Source organism: Danio rerio, chromosome 1 (genome assembly GCF_049306965.1).
Source record: "Danio rerio strain Tuebingen ecotype United States chromosome 1, GRCz12tu, whole genome shotgun sequence".
Lineage (NCBI taxonomy): Eukaryota > Metazoa > Chordata > Actinopteri > Cypriniformes > Danionidae > Danio > Danio rerio.
This window is the reverse complement of record NC_133176.1, coordinates 40,855,895-40,870,570: the sequence shown is the minus strand read 5'-3', so window position 1 is coordinate 40,870,570 and position 14,676 is coordinate 40,855,895. Positions and strand designations below refer to the sequence as shown.

The window sequence follows — 14,676 nt, the reverse complement described above, 5'->3', positions numbered from 1 at the left end:
CGAGTAGGTACCCGAGGGCGGAATCAAATGAACCAACAGCACCCCTCGGCAGCTGGTGAGGGCTGCACACATACAGTACGTCGAGAGAAGGGAAATCGGTAGATGGGAACATTAGTCTGTAAAGTTGACTAGAAGGAATTGCCACAATGTTTTCTTCCATGAGTGATGATGCTGGTTATAAAGCAGTCCTAAATCCTTAGGGGACATTTTGGACAACTTAGTTTTCAAATAGGGTAACCGGTGAAGGGGGCAGTGGGTTCTAGGCATGGGCTGGTAAAAGATTCTGACGCTATGATAACCTTGGATAAAAAATATCACGGTTTCATGGTATTGTGATTACTGCTCTAAAATATATTCATTTTAAATGTCTGGGTAAAAAAAAACTAAAACTTTTTTCTGCTTTGAACAAAATATATTTTATCTTAAGAAACATTTAAAGTATTTTGGAACATTAAACATGTCAGACTACATAATTCAAATGAATCATTGACTTCTGCTGTCTTTGTTTCATTACAATTTTCAGATTTGATTGAAAATTTAAAATGGCATCTTTAAACATATTTTCTGCTGTCCTAAAACAAAAAACAAACCTAAAAATAAATAATAATAATAATAATAATAATAATAACAACAACATTTTTTTTTTAAAAAACTAATCTTACATGTATCGTAGGAACGATATAACAACATTTTGGCAGTTTTAAAACCTTGAATTTTTCTAAACCGTGGTATACCTTGAAAATGTTTATCGTCCCATGCCTAGTGGGTTCTACCTCACTTTGGTGTAAACGCATGCCAGTTCCGACCAAGTGCCAATCTGTGGCGGAACCCCAGTAGAAGCAGGAGCTGTACTGTATGTAAGGAAGCACAAGTGATTTTCCACATGCAAGATGCTTTTAAGGGACTAAACATGCCACAATGACATCTGGCTAAGAGAATCACTGATGGCACTCTCATCCTAAGCAGCAGCCAGTTGCAAAGTAAATGAGCTTATCCTTGTTGTTCTCTGAGAGTAAGGCATGATTAAGGAATTCAACCTAAGAAAATGATGCTATAATCCCAAATCTCTTGAAGATCAAACATTCAATAGGAACTGAATTGTTCTCTCCTTCTCCTTGAGAGCATTAGTGGAAGATCAACAATAAATATTCAATATTAGCATGAGACAGAGCTTCATCCTCTTCATTTCTGCACGCCTTGCAAGAAAATGTTCTTTCATTTCTGACTTGGTGATTTATGTTTCCCTGAAGGCAAAACTGCTGACTTCCTAAGTGCTCCTAAATGCATAATCTTGTGGGAGGCAAACACACAATAATGTTAACTATTCATTAACAGCTGAACAAGGCGCATAACGATTTGGTTTTGTATTCTTAAAGTTTAATTAGAGTACTGTAGGGTTAGTTAGAGAAAATGAAAAGTCAAAAGTCACGTAGTAACTCATGCATGTGAATACACCAATCAAGTGTATACAGACTATACACTTAATACATATATGGCCAAACAACAATTCCAACCATTTCTAACAAAATTTTCAAGTTTTAAACAAACAAACTAATGTTAGGTATAATTAAAAGCCATTTTTAATAGACCTAGGCTGTATGGAAAACAGAAATTATGCTTTACAACAGTTCACAGCATTCCAAAAAAAAAAGAAATCAAAGAATTCAACGTTGCCAACCACATACACCACAGTTAAAAATGCACTTCACTTATGACCTGAACTTTATTTCACAAAAATAACTTCTGAAACAATGTATAACGAGCATCTGCATAACCCAGATGGGCTAAAGCTGTGCACAAGACTGTTATTTACCCTGTTATGCAGCACCAAGGTCTGACTGACAACAATTAACCCTTAAATACGGAGTCACACAGATGTCAAAGGTACTGACCTGCTCTCCAGGCTCGTGCGACTTCATAAGGCTCTTCTCTCTGTACATTGACCAAAGGCCGACGTTTGGCAGGAAAATTAAAGCCACCATGAACAGAAATGCCATCTGCAGAACGCGCTTTTGCCTTCTCTTCATTTTGAAGACGCACACGAGGCACAATCCAGCGCTAGATGAACGTGAGTCTGCCGTGTGTGCACTCGAGCTCCGCTTCTCCCCTCGCAAAAGACGACAAACTTTCACCTGCAAGGAAGACAGAGTCGCCGCGTCACATAAACAAACACTCTAAAATGAAACGGAGCAGCATATTCAAACGCGCATTAATCCCAGGCTCGAAAGCAGCACTCGCACTCTTAACTGACATCCGCTATTAGCGTAACATTAACTGAACAACCTGAAGAACATGCATGGATTAATAATTGAAGACAATTTTGTAACAGTATATCGAAGACACACACACAAAAATATAAGACGAGCCCGTTTTTTATCAGTCACGCGAGACGGAACGCGCGCAAGTCATAAGAAAACGACTTACAGTAGAGGGATATTTGCATGTTGAGACATGTATGTTGCTCGGTAATCCTCTCTTCTTGGCTGAAGACACGCGAGAGAGTAAGATAATTGCTGGACAACGACGAGCGCTGCGTTTTTATCTCAGGCAATGCACTCGAGATACAATTTAGAATCGTTTCGTGTTCTTCCTTAAAAGCCTCGCGCGGGCGTACCACCTACTGAAGGTTTACGGATATTTCTCGTTCCTCCTTGGGCGACTTCTCGTTACCCCAACATTTTAGATATTGCGGTTATAAACCACGTGCGCTGCGCATTAATGTGAAAACATCCTTGCAAGCCGGGCGATGTTTTCCGATGTGTGGGACAGCAGAGAGAAGCAGCGGTCTGGAGGCTACACACCAAACACGAGCGCGCACAGTGAGAGGAGAGCGATCCTTAGGTTTGGTTTGAGCTGTTGAACTGGAGCTCCGCTTGTTCTTCAACACGCAAATGCAGGAGTTCGACTCCATACACACTGACATACACATTGTTTGATATTTAAGTTGCAATAGTGGGAACTTGTAAGGGATGTTTATTTTGGGGGGAGAAAACTAAGAATAAACTGAACATTTTATTAGGTTAAACACAATATGTTTGTATGTTTAAAATGAATATAGGTATTTTATAAATATATTAAATTGTTAATATCGCTACATTGAAGATACGTAAAATGTCATTAACACTTATAAATGATACCCATTAACCTATAATTATTGATTGCATAAATGTGTCTTATAAGCTAAATGGCAGCATAATTATGAGCTAAATCACAATATTAGGAACTAAAGAATACTGTTACAGTTAAAGTGAGGAAGCCATATCATTTGAAGCAGTTCATCTAAAATGTTATTGATCTAAAACAAGTCTCTTCTACTTTTTAAAGCTTCATTTAATGACAAAAGAAAAGAAAAAAAAAGACTAGCCCATAAAACAGAACTACTGGGAAGTAAATATTAAAATATGAATTAAATTAATAACTGAATATTATGCAGTCATTACTTCAGATTTCAGAGCAATATTATTTTAAAGAAACTATGTTATTATGCTGATTATATTTACTATTTAAGATTTCATAATACATATATAACAAGTCAAGCACTTGTAGTTGCATTTTATCATTATTATCCTGTCTGGAAGTACAGTATGAAACTATGAAGCTTTTTATCACATGATATTTTTTGCTGCGATCCACTGTGTGTTTTGTCAAATCTAATAATTATTTTAGTTTTTTTTTGTTTTGTTTTGTTTTGTTTTTGAAGCCTGACAAAGAAGTTCTAATAAACTCTAATACAAATCAAATGGCTAAAAAAGAGTTTAGTAATCATACATTTATTGTGCATCATCATTTAATATATTATCAGGCATCAGTCACACACAATATAAGTCAAACCAGCTGATGATTTTTTAAACTTTGTGTAAGAGGCGCACATTTCTTTGAAGGTGTTTATTTATTATTGAATCCTGCTGTACTTGATGGAAAGGAAAGGCAGACAGATGGGGGTGTGGTGCAGGTACACTTTCACCAAAGGCACTGCAGCACAACATATGGAGACAGCGTTCACAAGGGATCACCTCGTGTTTCTAAGTGAATTGCAGATCTTCATGAATTTTATCAATACCATGCTGGATCTAGTCCTGAATATTTAAATGCATTGATATACAATCTAACAAAGGTGTTTTTCCCTTGCCACTATATAAATAATATATACAGAGAGAAACTTTGTGATTGTTTGAGTTTTCAACACAACCAACAGAGGGGGCCAACAGGCACGACCTACTCTGAACTGCTGATCCACAATAAGTATTTGTTTCAGCACCATGGACAGCAGTTTCTTTTTCCAATGTGAAAATACCAGTCTCATAGAAAAAAAAAAAATAATAAATAAAAATTCTGTACTCAAATGACTAATGTATGTTAGCATAAATCAGCATTTGTGACCATGGACCACAAAACCAGTGTTTTCAGGGTTTCCGTAGCGACTTAAAAAGTCTTAAATATTAAAATCCAAGTTTTAGGCCTTAAAAGTTTTAGGCCTCTTACATTTACTAAAATATCATGTTGTAGGTCTTAAATATTTTTTTAACATGTCTTAATTTTCTCTTGTTCATGTATTGCTACCCAATCTGGCCAAAACCCATACAATCACCAACAAGCATCTCAATAAAACTTTATTTTTTTTTATTTAAAAAGGTAGTTTTTTAACTTTATTTATCATAATGGTTTAATTATTTGTTAAATAAATAATATTTATTATTATTTACTGCTGAGGACACCAACCTGGACAGATTGTTGTCCAAAAATTAAGTTTATTATAGTTTTTTAACTTTTAAAACATTTGAAAAATTTTATTGTTTTATTTATTTTAAAGAAAGTTTATGTTTGGACACAGGTAGAACTTGCTTGTTTTGACACAATTTTTTTGCCTTCTCTTCATTTTGAAGACACACATAATATATATATATATATATATATATATATATATATATATATATATATATATATATATATATATAGTTAATTGTGCCTACTAATGATCAACAGTAAAAAAAGGCAAATTTTACCTCTTCCCAAAAGGGAAATCCAACAACAATCAAAAATGGTTTCATGATTGTGTAATAATGAAAAGTAAATGAGGTTATAATAGAAGTCAATGAGTCAAAAACAGTCATGAACAGTGAATTTAGGGAGAAAAAAAAATAGAAAATTAATGAAAAACAATGCATCAAAGGCAGTGTTTGTTTTTACATGTCAAAGACTTTGATAAAAGGTTAAAAAAAAATCCAGTTCACAATTACATTTTATAATAAAAATACCTAAATATGTGTTTTTTTTTCAACAAAATAGTGAGATCATGTATGAATTTGGCAATTACAGAGTTAAAATGCTGTACTTTTCTAAGCAACGTGATTAACAGGTTTTTGCAAAAACTATTAAACTATTGAAAAAAATTATATATTTATCTGATGCATTTTTACAGCAGTTTAATGTAGTGGATGTTTTCATCCTAACATAACAATTTTTGGATGTTTTCATAACATAATAATGTGAATTTGATTGTGACGTTTTTTTTTTAGCAAAAAAAATCTATGCATTTTCTTTAAATATTTGTCAAAATAAGGTTTGTCACCAAAATTCATTCTGCTAGCTAAAACACAGAAAATGTTATGGCCAAATTAATACTCAAATTCACCCTAGAATGGATAAAAAAAACATCTCCAACATAAAGGTTAAAACGTTGTTTTCAATATTTCATTTTTTTTAAAGAAGATGAGTAAAATTGTTTTATTTCAGAAAAAGATCCTAACAAACCATACATCAATAGAAAGAATATTTATTCAGATTTGATGTGATGTAAATATCTCAATTTTCAAATTATTACTGGTTTTGTGGTCTAAAATCACATATACTAAATGTAAAACAAATATAAAAGTAACACTGTAAGAACTAACAAAAATACTGGAAAAAAAAGCACTGTAAGAACTGAAGAGAATAATTAGTTAAAGGCAGAAACTTGTTTCATGCCCCTCTTTGTCTTAATTACCACAGTGCAGCACATCAGTCAAATCATTTGATTCAGCATATTTACTGTGACAGAAGACTGAGGAATTCCAATCTTCCATATAGATTAAACTCTGCCTATGGCTTTGAAATTGAGAGAGAAAGACAAAACATAAAGGCTTTTATGATATTTACAATTTGAGAAATGAAATATCAGCACCACAGGAAAAAAAATTTATTTGATAAATACAAAAATGTTCTAATAAATAAATACAAAAAAAAAATGGTTATACTAAAATCACATTATTTGCATTTCACAAACAAACACAAACAATCCCATTACCTCTAATGACAATGTGACTGAATACAACATGAATAATTTGAACTTTAATTATGCATATGCTAGGCCATGGTACTGTATGTGCACCTATGGAAGGCGATCAGATCCAATCTTTAAATAAATCAAAATCTTTAAATAAATTAAACGTGTGATTTTTGTTATAGTTTGAAAGTATTATGGAGGTAAATTTTAACACACTTGACCATTTTAAGGTTGCTTTTTTTTTTTAAAGGAAAGATATCTCATCAATGAAGAGAACATGTTTATTTTTCATTGAAAGTTTTTACAGCAAGCCACATTCTTGGTTTATTATGGTAGGGGAAGCCTTAGTGCATGCCCAGAATAAGTTAAAGAACTTTCAGGCCTTCCTAGGTACAAATGCAAAGATGGTCAGAGAAAGTGTAGATGGATCCCTATGTAAAGATGAACACAGGCAGGTGTGGATGGACTCTGATCACTCATGTTTTGACAATTGTGAATCTCTCTGAGACAAAGTCAGTGCAAGAGATCCCTTTAAAAACAGAGAAACTTAGTTGTGTCATGAATAGGATGATAACCTGTCAATCTCACTTTCACTTTGGGTTTCTCCCTTCTGTATCAGGGGTCACCACAGTGGAATAATGTGTGTGTGTGTGTGTGTGTGTGTGTGTGAGGTGTGTGTATATATATATATATATATATATATATATATATATATATATATATATATATATATATATATATATATATATATATATATATATATATACATATATATAGTTAGGTTTAGAAATGTGTAATGTGTTGAAAAAATCTTCTCCCCATTAAATAAAAATTGAGGAAAACATAAACAGGAGAGCGAATAATTCTGACTTCAACTGTATTTGTTGGCAAACTGGCGATCCTTGGCCATCTTTGCTCCTAAAGGACCAAACCTTTCTTGTATGCTGCTTTTCTCCCAGATCATAATTACAATCACCTGTTGACATCACCTGTTTCAAATCACATTATTATTCAATCGATTTGCCTGATTACTAGCCCTAAACCGCGCCTGTCCTAACTCTTTTGGAATGTGTTGCATGTCTGAATGATAGGAAAGGATGTACATTTACAAATTAAAAGAAGTTGACAAGACTAAACATGAAATATTTTGTTAAAAAAAATAAAAATCGCTACTTTCTCTCTTTTTATTAGCATTTTTCATTTTCATGGCTCTTTATTATAACATATAAAGTGGCCCATACACTCCAAAAAAATACAAAAAAAAAAAAAATTTGCTACTTGTTCAAACTACTTATTTAAAATGAACAGATTTTGGGGCCAACTTTTTTTTTTTTTTTTATTAAATTCACTTTGCTAAATTTGTTACATTAACTTAATCAATTTGTGTTGGGACAACATGAATGAATTGCATGAAACCCTGCATTTTTACAGTGAATGTTCATAACAGAAAATATTTAGAGGGAGGGTTTTTAAATTTAGGTGCAAATCAACAAAAATGCTGGCGGTGCCTAGTAACTTAAAAAATAAATAAATAAAACACTGACATTCAGATATTGTACAAAGACAAATCTGCCTTTGAGATCAAGGAATGCTATCAGATGAGAATACTTGGCCAGTTGTGTGTGTGCATACATGTATACCTTTTTCAAATAAAGAACTGCATAACAACACACTAGCTTCATGAACAAGGCCCGGCTATATTAATCATCAGTCTAGCGGGTTTATCTTGAACCAAAAGGTGTTATAGAATCAACATATGGCTGTGTGAAACGCATCAGCTGGACTTGCTCATTCCCGCATGAGTAATTTCTAACACTGGATGTGTGACAGCTCGCTACTATTTGCAACAGCGGGTTTTAGTCAGCCTCTCAAAGCCACAAATGCATGCTCACAGGGAGTGTTGTTAGCTCTAAGGTCAAACCAAAGGGTCCGCTACCACATTACCCCTGGAGAAAATTGGGGTCAAATGCCAAGGTCTTACATTCGGTTTACAACGCAACTGTCATGTTACCGGATTTGACTTTGCAGGCCTCTGGGTACAAGCTTTTGTTTTTATTCCACTCCATAACTCAGAGTTTGACTGTCTGCTGTGCGCCTTCTCAAAAAAAAAAGGAAAAAAAAAGAAAATAATAATAATAATAATTAATTAGTCCAACCCATCAACCAGCCCAGGATCCCCAAGTGAACTGTCTTCCTCACCGAATTAATGCACCATAAAGCAAGTGACATAAATAAATGGTTGGGATGAACATTGGATGACAGCCACACACAAATCATAGAGCGAATATAGTCACCATCAAATGTATTCAGCATCAGTTTAAACTGACAAAGTGACAAATAATGGGCATGCTGATATTCAGCAGTCATGTGTGCAGATGCTGTGGAGGACAAGCACAATGAGTTATTCTAATCACAACTCAATGAGCTAAATGCCATGCCTGCAGCTAATTGTGAAATGTGACAAATGAGTGTTCATCTGAGGAGAAACAGACAAATTGTTTGCCCGAGGAAGAGCGAACGTTTGAAGGATTTTAGGGAGGGAAGATTTGAGTAAAATCACAAATAGAGTTTTGAGCATATAATGACAAACACTCAAACTTGTGTTCGGTAAGTTACTTCTGAAAATGTATGAATTACTGAGAACTAATTACACCATTAAAAATGTATTACACATTTAAATTTAGTTAATCTGAAAAGTGACTTAATTAACTAAGTAATTCAATATATAATTCAATTACTTGACTAGATAAAAGACAAAGAATAAAATACATAAATGAGCAACATCACATTCGTAGCAGTACGATGTGGCTGTATATCAGCACTGGTGGGATGTGAATGAAAAGAAAAAGAAAATCAAACACATAGAATCTCAAAATCCTTGTGTATGAGGAACTACTTTCTTTCACCATTCATTCACATCAGCTGACGTCAGAACAGCGGAAGTCATTGCTACTTCACCAACGTCACTTTAGAGCTAGTATTTGAATGATTCTCTAGTGTAATGTCTAAAGTGGTGGCAAAACAGGTGATTTTGCTGACATTTTTGGTTTATAAGGCTAAACGGCATGAAATGTCATCAGCCTACAGAGATTTCCAAGTATTTCTTTGTTGCAATCAGGAAAAGCAACACAAACAATACCAGATTACTTTTGTGTTTGCAATAAAGAAAAATGCTAAACACATGCAGGCATTTCTTCTTACTGAACTAGTCTAAAAACAGGAGACTCATTAGAAACAAACAGATGGCCAACCAAAAAGTTACTCAGGGTTATACAAAGAGTGGCCAACACAAAATACATATATTCCCGATGTGCAAGTCCCATCTTACACTCAACACACGACAATTAATATGGTATACAGCAGTACAACATAAAAAAGAGAGAGATCAACTTAAAAAGGCACCTGCTAGTTTTATAATGATTTGATCAACTGTAGTTTAAAATTACACTGTTTTTTTCCTTCTCTAAGGGCTTATTATATGGTCTCTGTGGCATCTTGTGGATGGACAACATCAACCATCTTTGGTCTGCTCAATGACAGACAGTCCTTAACGCAGCCCGCAGCTTGATGACCTACTGGACCAGGTATACTATGTAATGGATGACCGCCTATACCTCCCCCAACCCCAAACCCAACCCTCACAGTAGCATGGATGTTTCCTTAGTGGGTGTTACTATGCCAACTACGTAGTGGACCAGGTCCACTATGTCAGTGTCCTATAGACTGCAGAGAAGACATCTTGCAATGACAATTAATTTAATGGCCGCCGACACGCTGTATCTCAGAAATTATAAATATTTAAAAAAGGCATTATCCTTATAAATAAACTGCACAGTTACAATCTAAACAACTACATTAAAGACAAAAAAAAAAGCTCAAAAGTACATTATATTGTCCAAAAGCTGCCTTATTTGTCAAACTGTACAGAGTTCTCTGCTTGTTGCATTATTTGGGCGGAGTAATACACAAGGGTGAAGAGGCTGGACAAGTGCTGTTATTTGCAGAATATTGCACGGCTATCAGCCAATAAGATTCAAGAACCAGACAGAACTGTTGGATAAAAAAAATACGAAATTTAGCAAAGTAATGGCACCATGTTTCATACTCATACTCAATTTTTTAATTCATTGATTACTAAGCATATACTTGATAAATCTAACTGCTTTTCATAATAAAAACAGAATTATTATTCAAGATAGATTTGTATAACAAAAGGTACAATTACCCTGTGTACAAGCGACAACCTACCGCTGTCCCTCGGGAAGCCACTACTGAAGTAACTGAAACTTTAATTTATTGAAATTCCACTAGTCCTGGCTCTGGAGCAAATTTCTATTGAGCCTACTGTTAGAATGGCCAACTTTACAACAGAAAAAAGGGTGTTTCTAGCCTGGTACAAAGAACTATTTTGATTCATATATAATATTACCCTTCATGTCAACTGTGAGGGGGATGAATTTTTTAATAACTCACCCGTTTCTTTTATATTAGGTTATATTAAGTTTGCATAATTAAGGGTGTGGCCACTTGAGTAACAGCTAGGTCTCGTTGCTTGCCGTCACTTCACCTCAGCTGACTCCAGTTGATTAGCCGCTGATTTCAGCTTATTCATCATATTTTTGTGTTGTTTTATGTGGCTTACAGTCAGTTGCCTTTTGGAATTATTTCTTACAATTATCACATGATATGGCATACAGTGTGCACTTAACTGTGCTCATAAACCATTCACGTGGCCTTGGTCTTATTTAAGATCATGTATCATTTATATATATATATATATATATATATATATATATATATATTTTTTAGAGCTGTAATACACTCCAGAATCGGACAGATCGATTAGCTGTAGGCTCTAGAACAGTCATCTGAAGCGTTGTCATACAGTGTTATGCTGGATTTCATAAATAGTCTTGCATTTACTAACACAGACTATATTTGAAGTATTTGGAAGTAATTTGCACATTTCACCTGTTGAAAAACGTCATAAGAACAATGCTTAGAGGCTTAATGTCTTACAACAGTGTTTTTAAAAAGTCAAACACTTGATTGATATAATGTACAATGTGTATGTGGTCAGAACACAAATAAGTCGCAGGTAATGAAGTATTAAGCATTTCTCCTAAGCAGAATGCCAGCATGCATATGTACCTCCACTCACGCTGTGCCTCTTTGTCCTTATTTGGTATCCCTCGGTTGGTGCGATGACGTGCAAAAAAAATGGTGACAGGTAGCCACATCTGCTGGTAGTCTTTTGGTTTCTTTATAAACCTATGGGTGACGTCACGAATACTACGTCCATATCTTTTACAGTCTATGCTTGTGTCACAGTCAGACCAGGGCTGTTTCTCAATATGTCCTCTTTTTTGTTTTTAATTCCCAGGTTCTGCAGGTTGCAATGTCCCAAATTTTCATTGCCAATCTTAAGCCAATTGTATAGTTTTGTTTTCCCGGAATTTCCCCTATAACACAGCATATGGACGGCTTTCCCATTGTTAACAGTTTGCCCCGTTAACTTGCCATGTATGTCAGCGGACTTGAGACACAAAAGAGGAGTTGACCATGATGATGGGTTTTGAGTCCGGTGAATAACGGTTCCAGAAAGCAGGTAAGACAAAAACAGAATCCAAAAAATAAATAACAAGTAATTAACAGTGTGAGTATGTGGTAAAATCTGAAAATGTGGTAAAAAAAATAAATAAATAAAAAATTTAGACAAGGGCTTTTCTTTTTCTGGATTGCTTTTGAAAACTGTCAGTTGGGTTTAGGGAAGTGGGTGGGCTGGTCAATCAATACAATTGGTTGGGTTCAGGGAAGGAGAAGTGTTGGTCAGTCGATCAGTCAGTCAGTCAGTCAGTCAGTCAGTCATTCAAGTCAGTCAAACAGTCGACAGCGGCCTCTGGTTGGTTTGTGCAAGAACAGCGGGTGCGAATGGCACTCACCAGACAAATGTAAGATCTCAAAAAGTGTACACAATGGCCTCTGTTGGATGAATGAAAACAAAAACTGCAAAAAAAAATGTAGCTCCTGAGACTTATTTGGCGTTCCCTAGAAATGTATATAGAGGTACGTTTTCAGAATGAGCCTGGGTTGTCTATGACACCTTGCTTTTCTACATTAATTTATCCAGAACCGTAGACTTTATTTACAGTATTTAGGGCAGTTCAATTATAAAGTAACTGTATTTAACTGACCTAAAGATAAAAAATCCCTTACATTACTTTATTAATGGAAAAGTAATTTAATTGCAATAACTAGTTACTTTGCACACCGAACACTAACTAAAACCTGCATTTTTATACCAATAAATCTAAAAGACGTACTCAAAATAAGATAAAGCACCATTGTCCATGGAAATTCTGTTCAGTATAGGTGCATTTCAATTCAAAGGAAGTGTACAATTTGAAGTGCACTACAGATGGCATTGGTTATATATACAGTACCCACATCTGTGCATCACGTGAAACCACTGCTACTTTCCCCTGTGTAGGGACCTTGTCTGCTTGTCTACTTAATCCCTCTTACTGCATTCACAGCATTTCATAATTACCATAATTACTATATGGCAACCCAGATATTATACTCAGAGTGGTTCACATTCCTCAGACTGGAAATTATGCATTTCTGTGCCATCACTGTATTAACAAATAAGCAATAGACAAAACCACAATACACTCATTTAGCAGTCATTATGCTAATGCCAAATTTGAAACTTTAGTAGGACATTAACAATAGTCCTATATTAGTTTTAGTACTGTGTATTAGTAGCATGTAAATGCCTTGTCCAAAAAAAATAATTTCACAGATCAAATAAATTGATCAATTTCCCCCAACTATTTGCATTCACAAACATAACTGGATACATACAAACATAACTATGCATGTGTGCTTTGACTTAGCCTTGTGTGTATTTTACATCTGACATTGAAGAGAGCTTGGTTTAATACTCACGATGCACAGATGACAGCCAGCTTTCTATTAGTGTCCTTTTAGTTTGTGTGTTAAGAAACATTAAAGTTTCTCCAAGAAGGCTCCAAAGCATCTGCAAAGTTATGTAAAAAGTCATTTTATGCAAAAATCACTTTCTAATTTTTTAAACCAGCCTGATCTCACGAGAAAAACGTAAGTATTGTATGTTTTGTCAGTTAAGTGGCTAATTCATAGAAATTCATATGAGTTTAGTCGTATGGAATTGTATGATTTTAAAAAGGAGGCGTGGCACCTAACCCCACCCCTAAACCCAACCGTCATTGGGCGATGATTGTGTTTGTTAAACGCAGCTGTGTGGCAACAATGCGTGAATGTAGCCAGCTTATAATGGTAGAAATGTATTATTATTATTATTATAAACACACTTGATCAAGAGCACTGAGCACAAAAACAGCCAGACACAGGAAAAGTTTCTTTCCTCAGGCCATCTACCTCAAGAACAGTTAATATTCCCCTACTGTGCAATAAACATGTGCAACAGTTTCTCATACGCACTTGTACACAGCACCTAATAACAATATATAATGCAAAACTTTGTCATGCGCATTTGTATACTGCACCTTATAACTTGTACATTTATAACGAATCTGTACATACAATTCATCATCCAGAGCTCTTTTGTCTGAGTTCAACTCTGTCTAAAGTTTGGTTTCTTTTCTTATATTTATTTTCCACTTTCACTTTATGTGTTTCTAGTTTCCACTAATAATACACTAGTTTCCACTTGTCACTTTGTTACACTGTTAAGCTTCTGTGGATAAAAAAATCAAATAAAATACTTGTGTGTGTGAAGTACACTTGGCGATAAAACTTATTCTGATTCTGATTTCTGATTAAAGCATTCTTCCTTTGTACATGTCATTAGAGTGGGAAAATCCCACCCATCAGTAACAATTTCTCCCTCATTAGCATAGAATGTTAGTCTTGTTTTTGAATCCGCCACTATGCTTACACTTAGGCAATTGCAGCTCCGCTATTTTATTTTATTTTTTTTAAAGAGGGCTGGAAGCAAAATCTCATTTGTATTTAAAGTGACAGTCACCAAAATGACACAATTAGGATCAAAGCCTAAAAGTGGCAGTTTCAAAGAAAAAAATATTTGTGGGGTATTTTGATGTGAAACTACAAACACATACTCTAGTCTAGGGACACCAGAGACTTGTTTTACTTGTATATCTTGTAAAATAATAGCATAATAGGTCGCCTTTAGAGGAATAGCTTACCCAAAAATGATAATTTACTCACTATTAAGCCATCCTTGGTGTATATGACAATTCTTCTTTCAGACAAACATACTCAGAGTAGTTTTAAACTTTATCCTGGCTCTTCAATGCTGTATAATGATCTTGGATAGTGGTTTAAATTTAAAGCTTTCAAAAGAGTATAACTCGGTCATAAAATGAACTCCTATACAATCAGGGGGG

General features: G+C 34.7%; 1 protein-coding gene across 7 annotated transcripts in view; it reads right to left on the bottom strand.

Moving 5' to 3' along the window:
- galntl6 (polypeptide N-acetylgalactosaminyltransferase like 6) overlaps positions 1 to 14,676 on the bottom strand; it is a 727,623-nt gene that overhangs the window by 378,055 nt on the left and 334,892 nt on the right. For 5 of the 7 annotated variants that reach the window (XM_073948271.1, XM_073948265.1, XM_073948277.1 and 2 more), the window contains one exon: positions 1,893 to 2,132. In XM_073948271.1, the coding sequence (XP_073804372.1) occupies positions 1,893 to 2,132 (240 nt within the window). Of the gene's footprint in view, positions 1 to 1,892; positions 2,133 to 2,424; positions 2,864 to 14,676 lie in introns of those variants that run through there. The other 2 variants (XM_005159991.6, NM_001145602.1) reach the window with 2 other exon arrangements.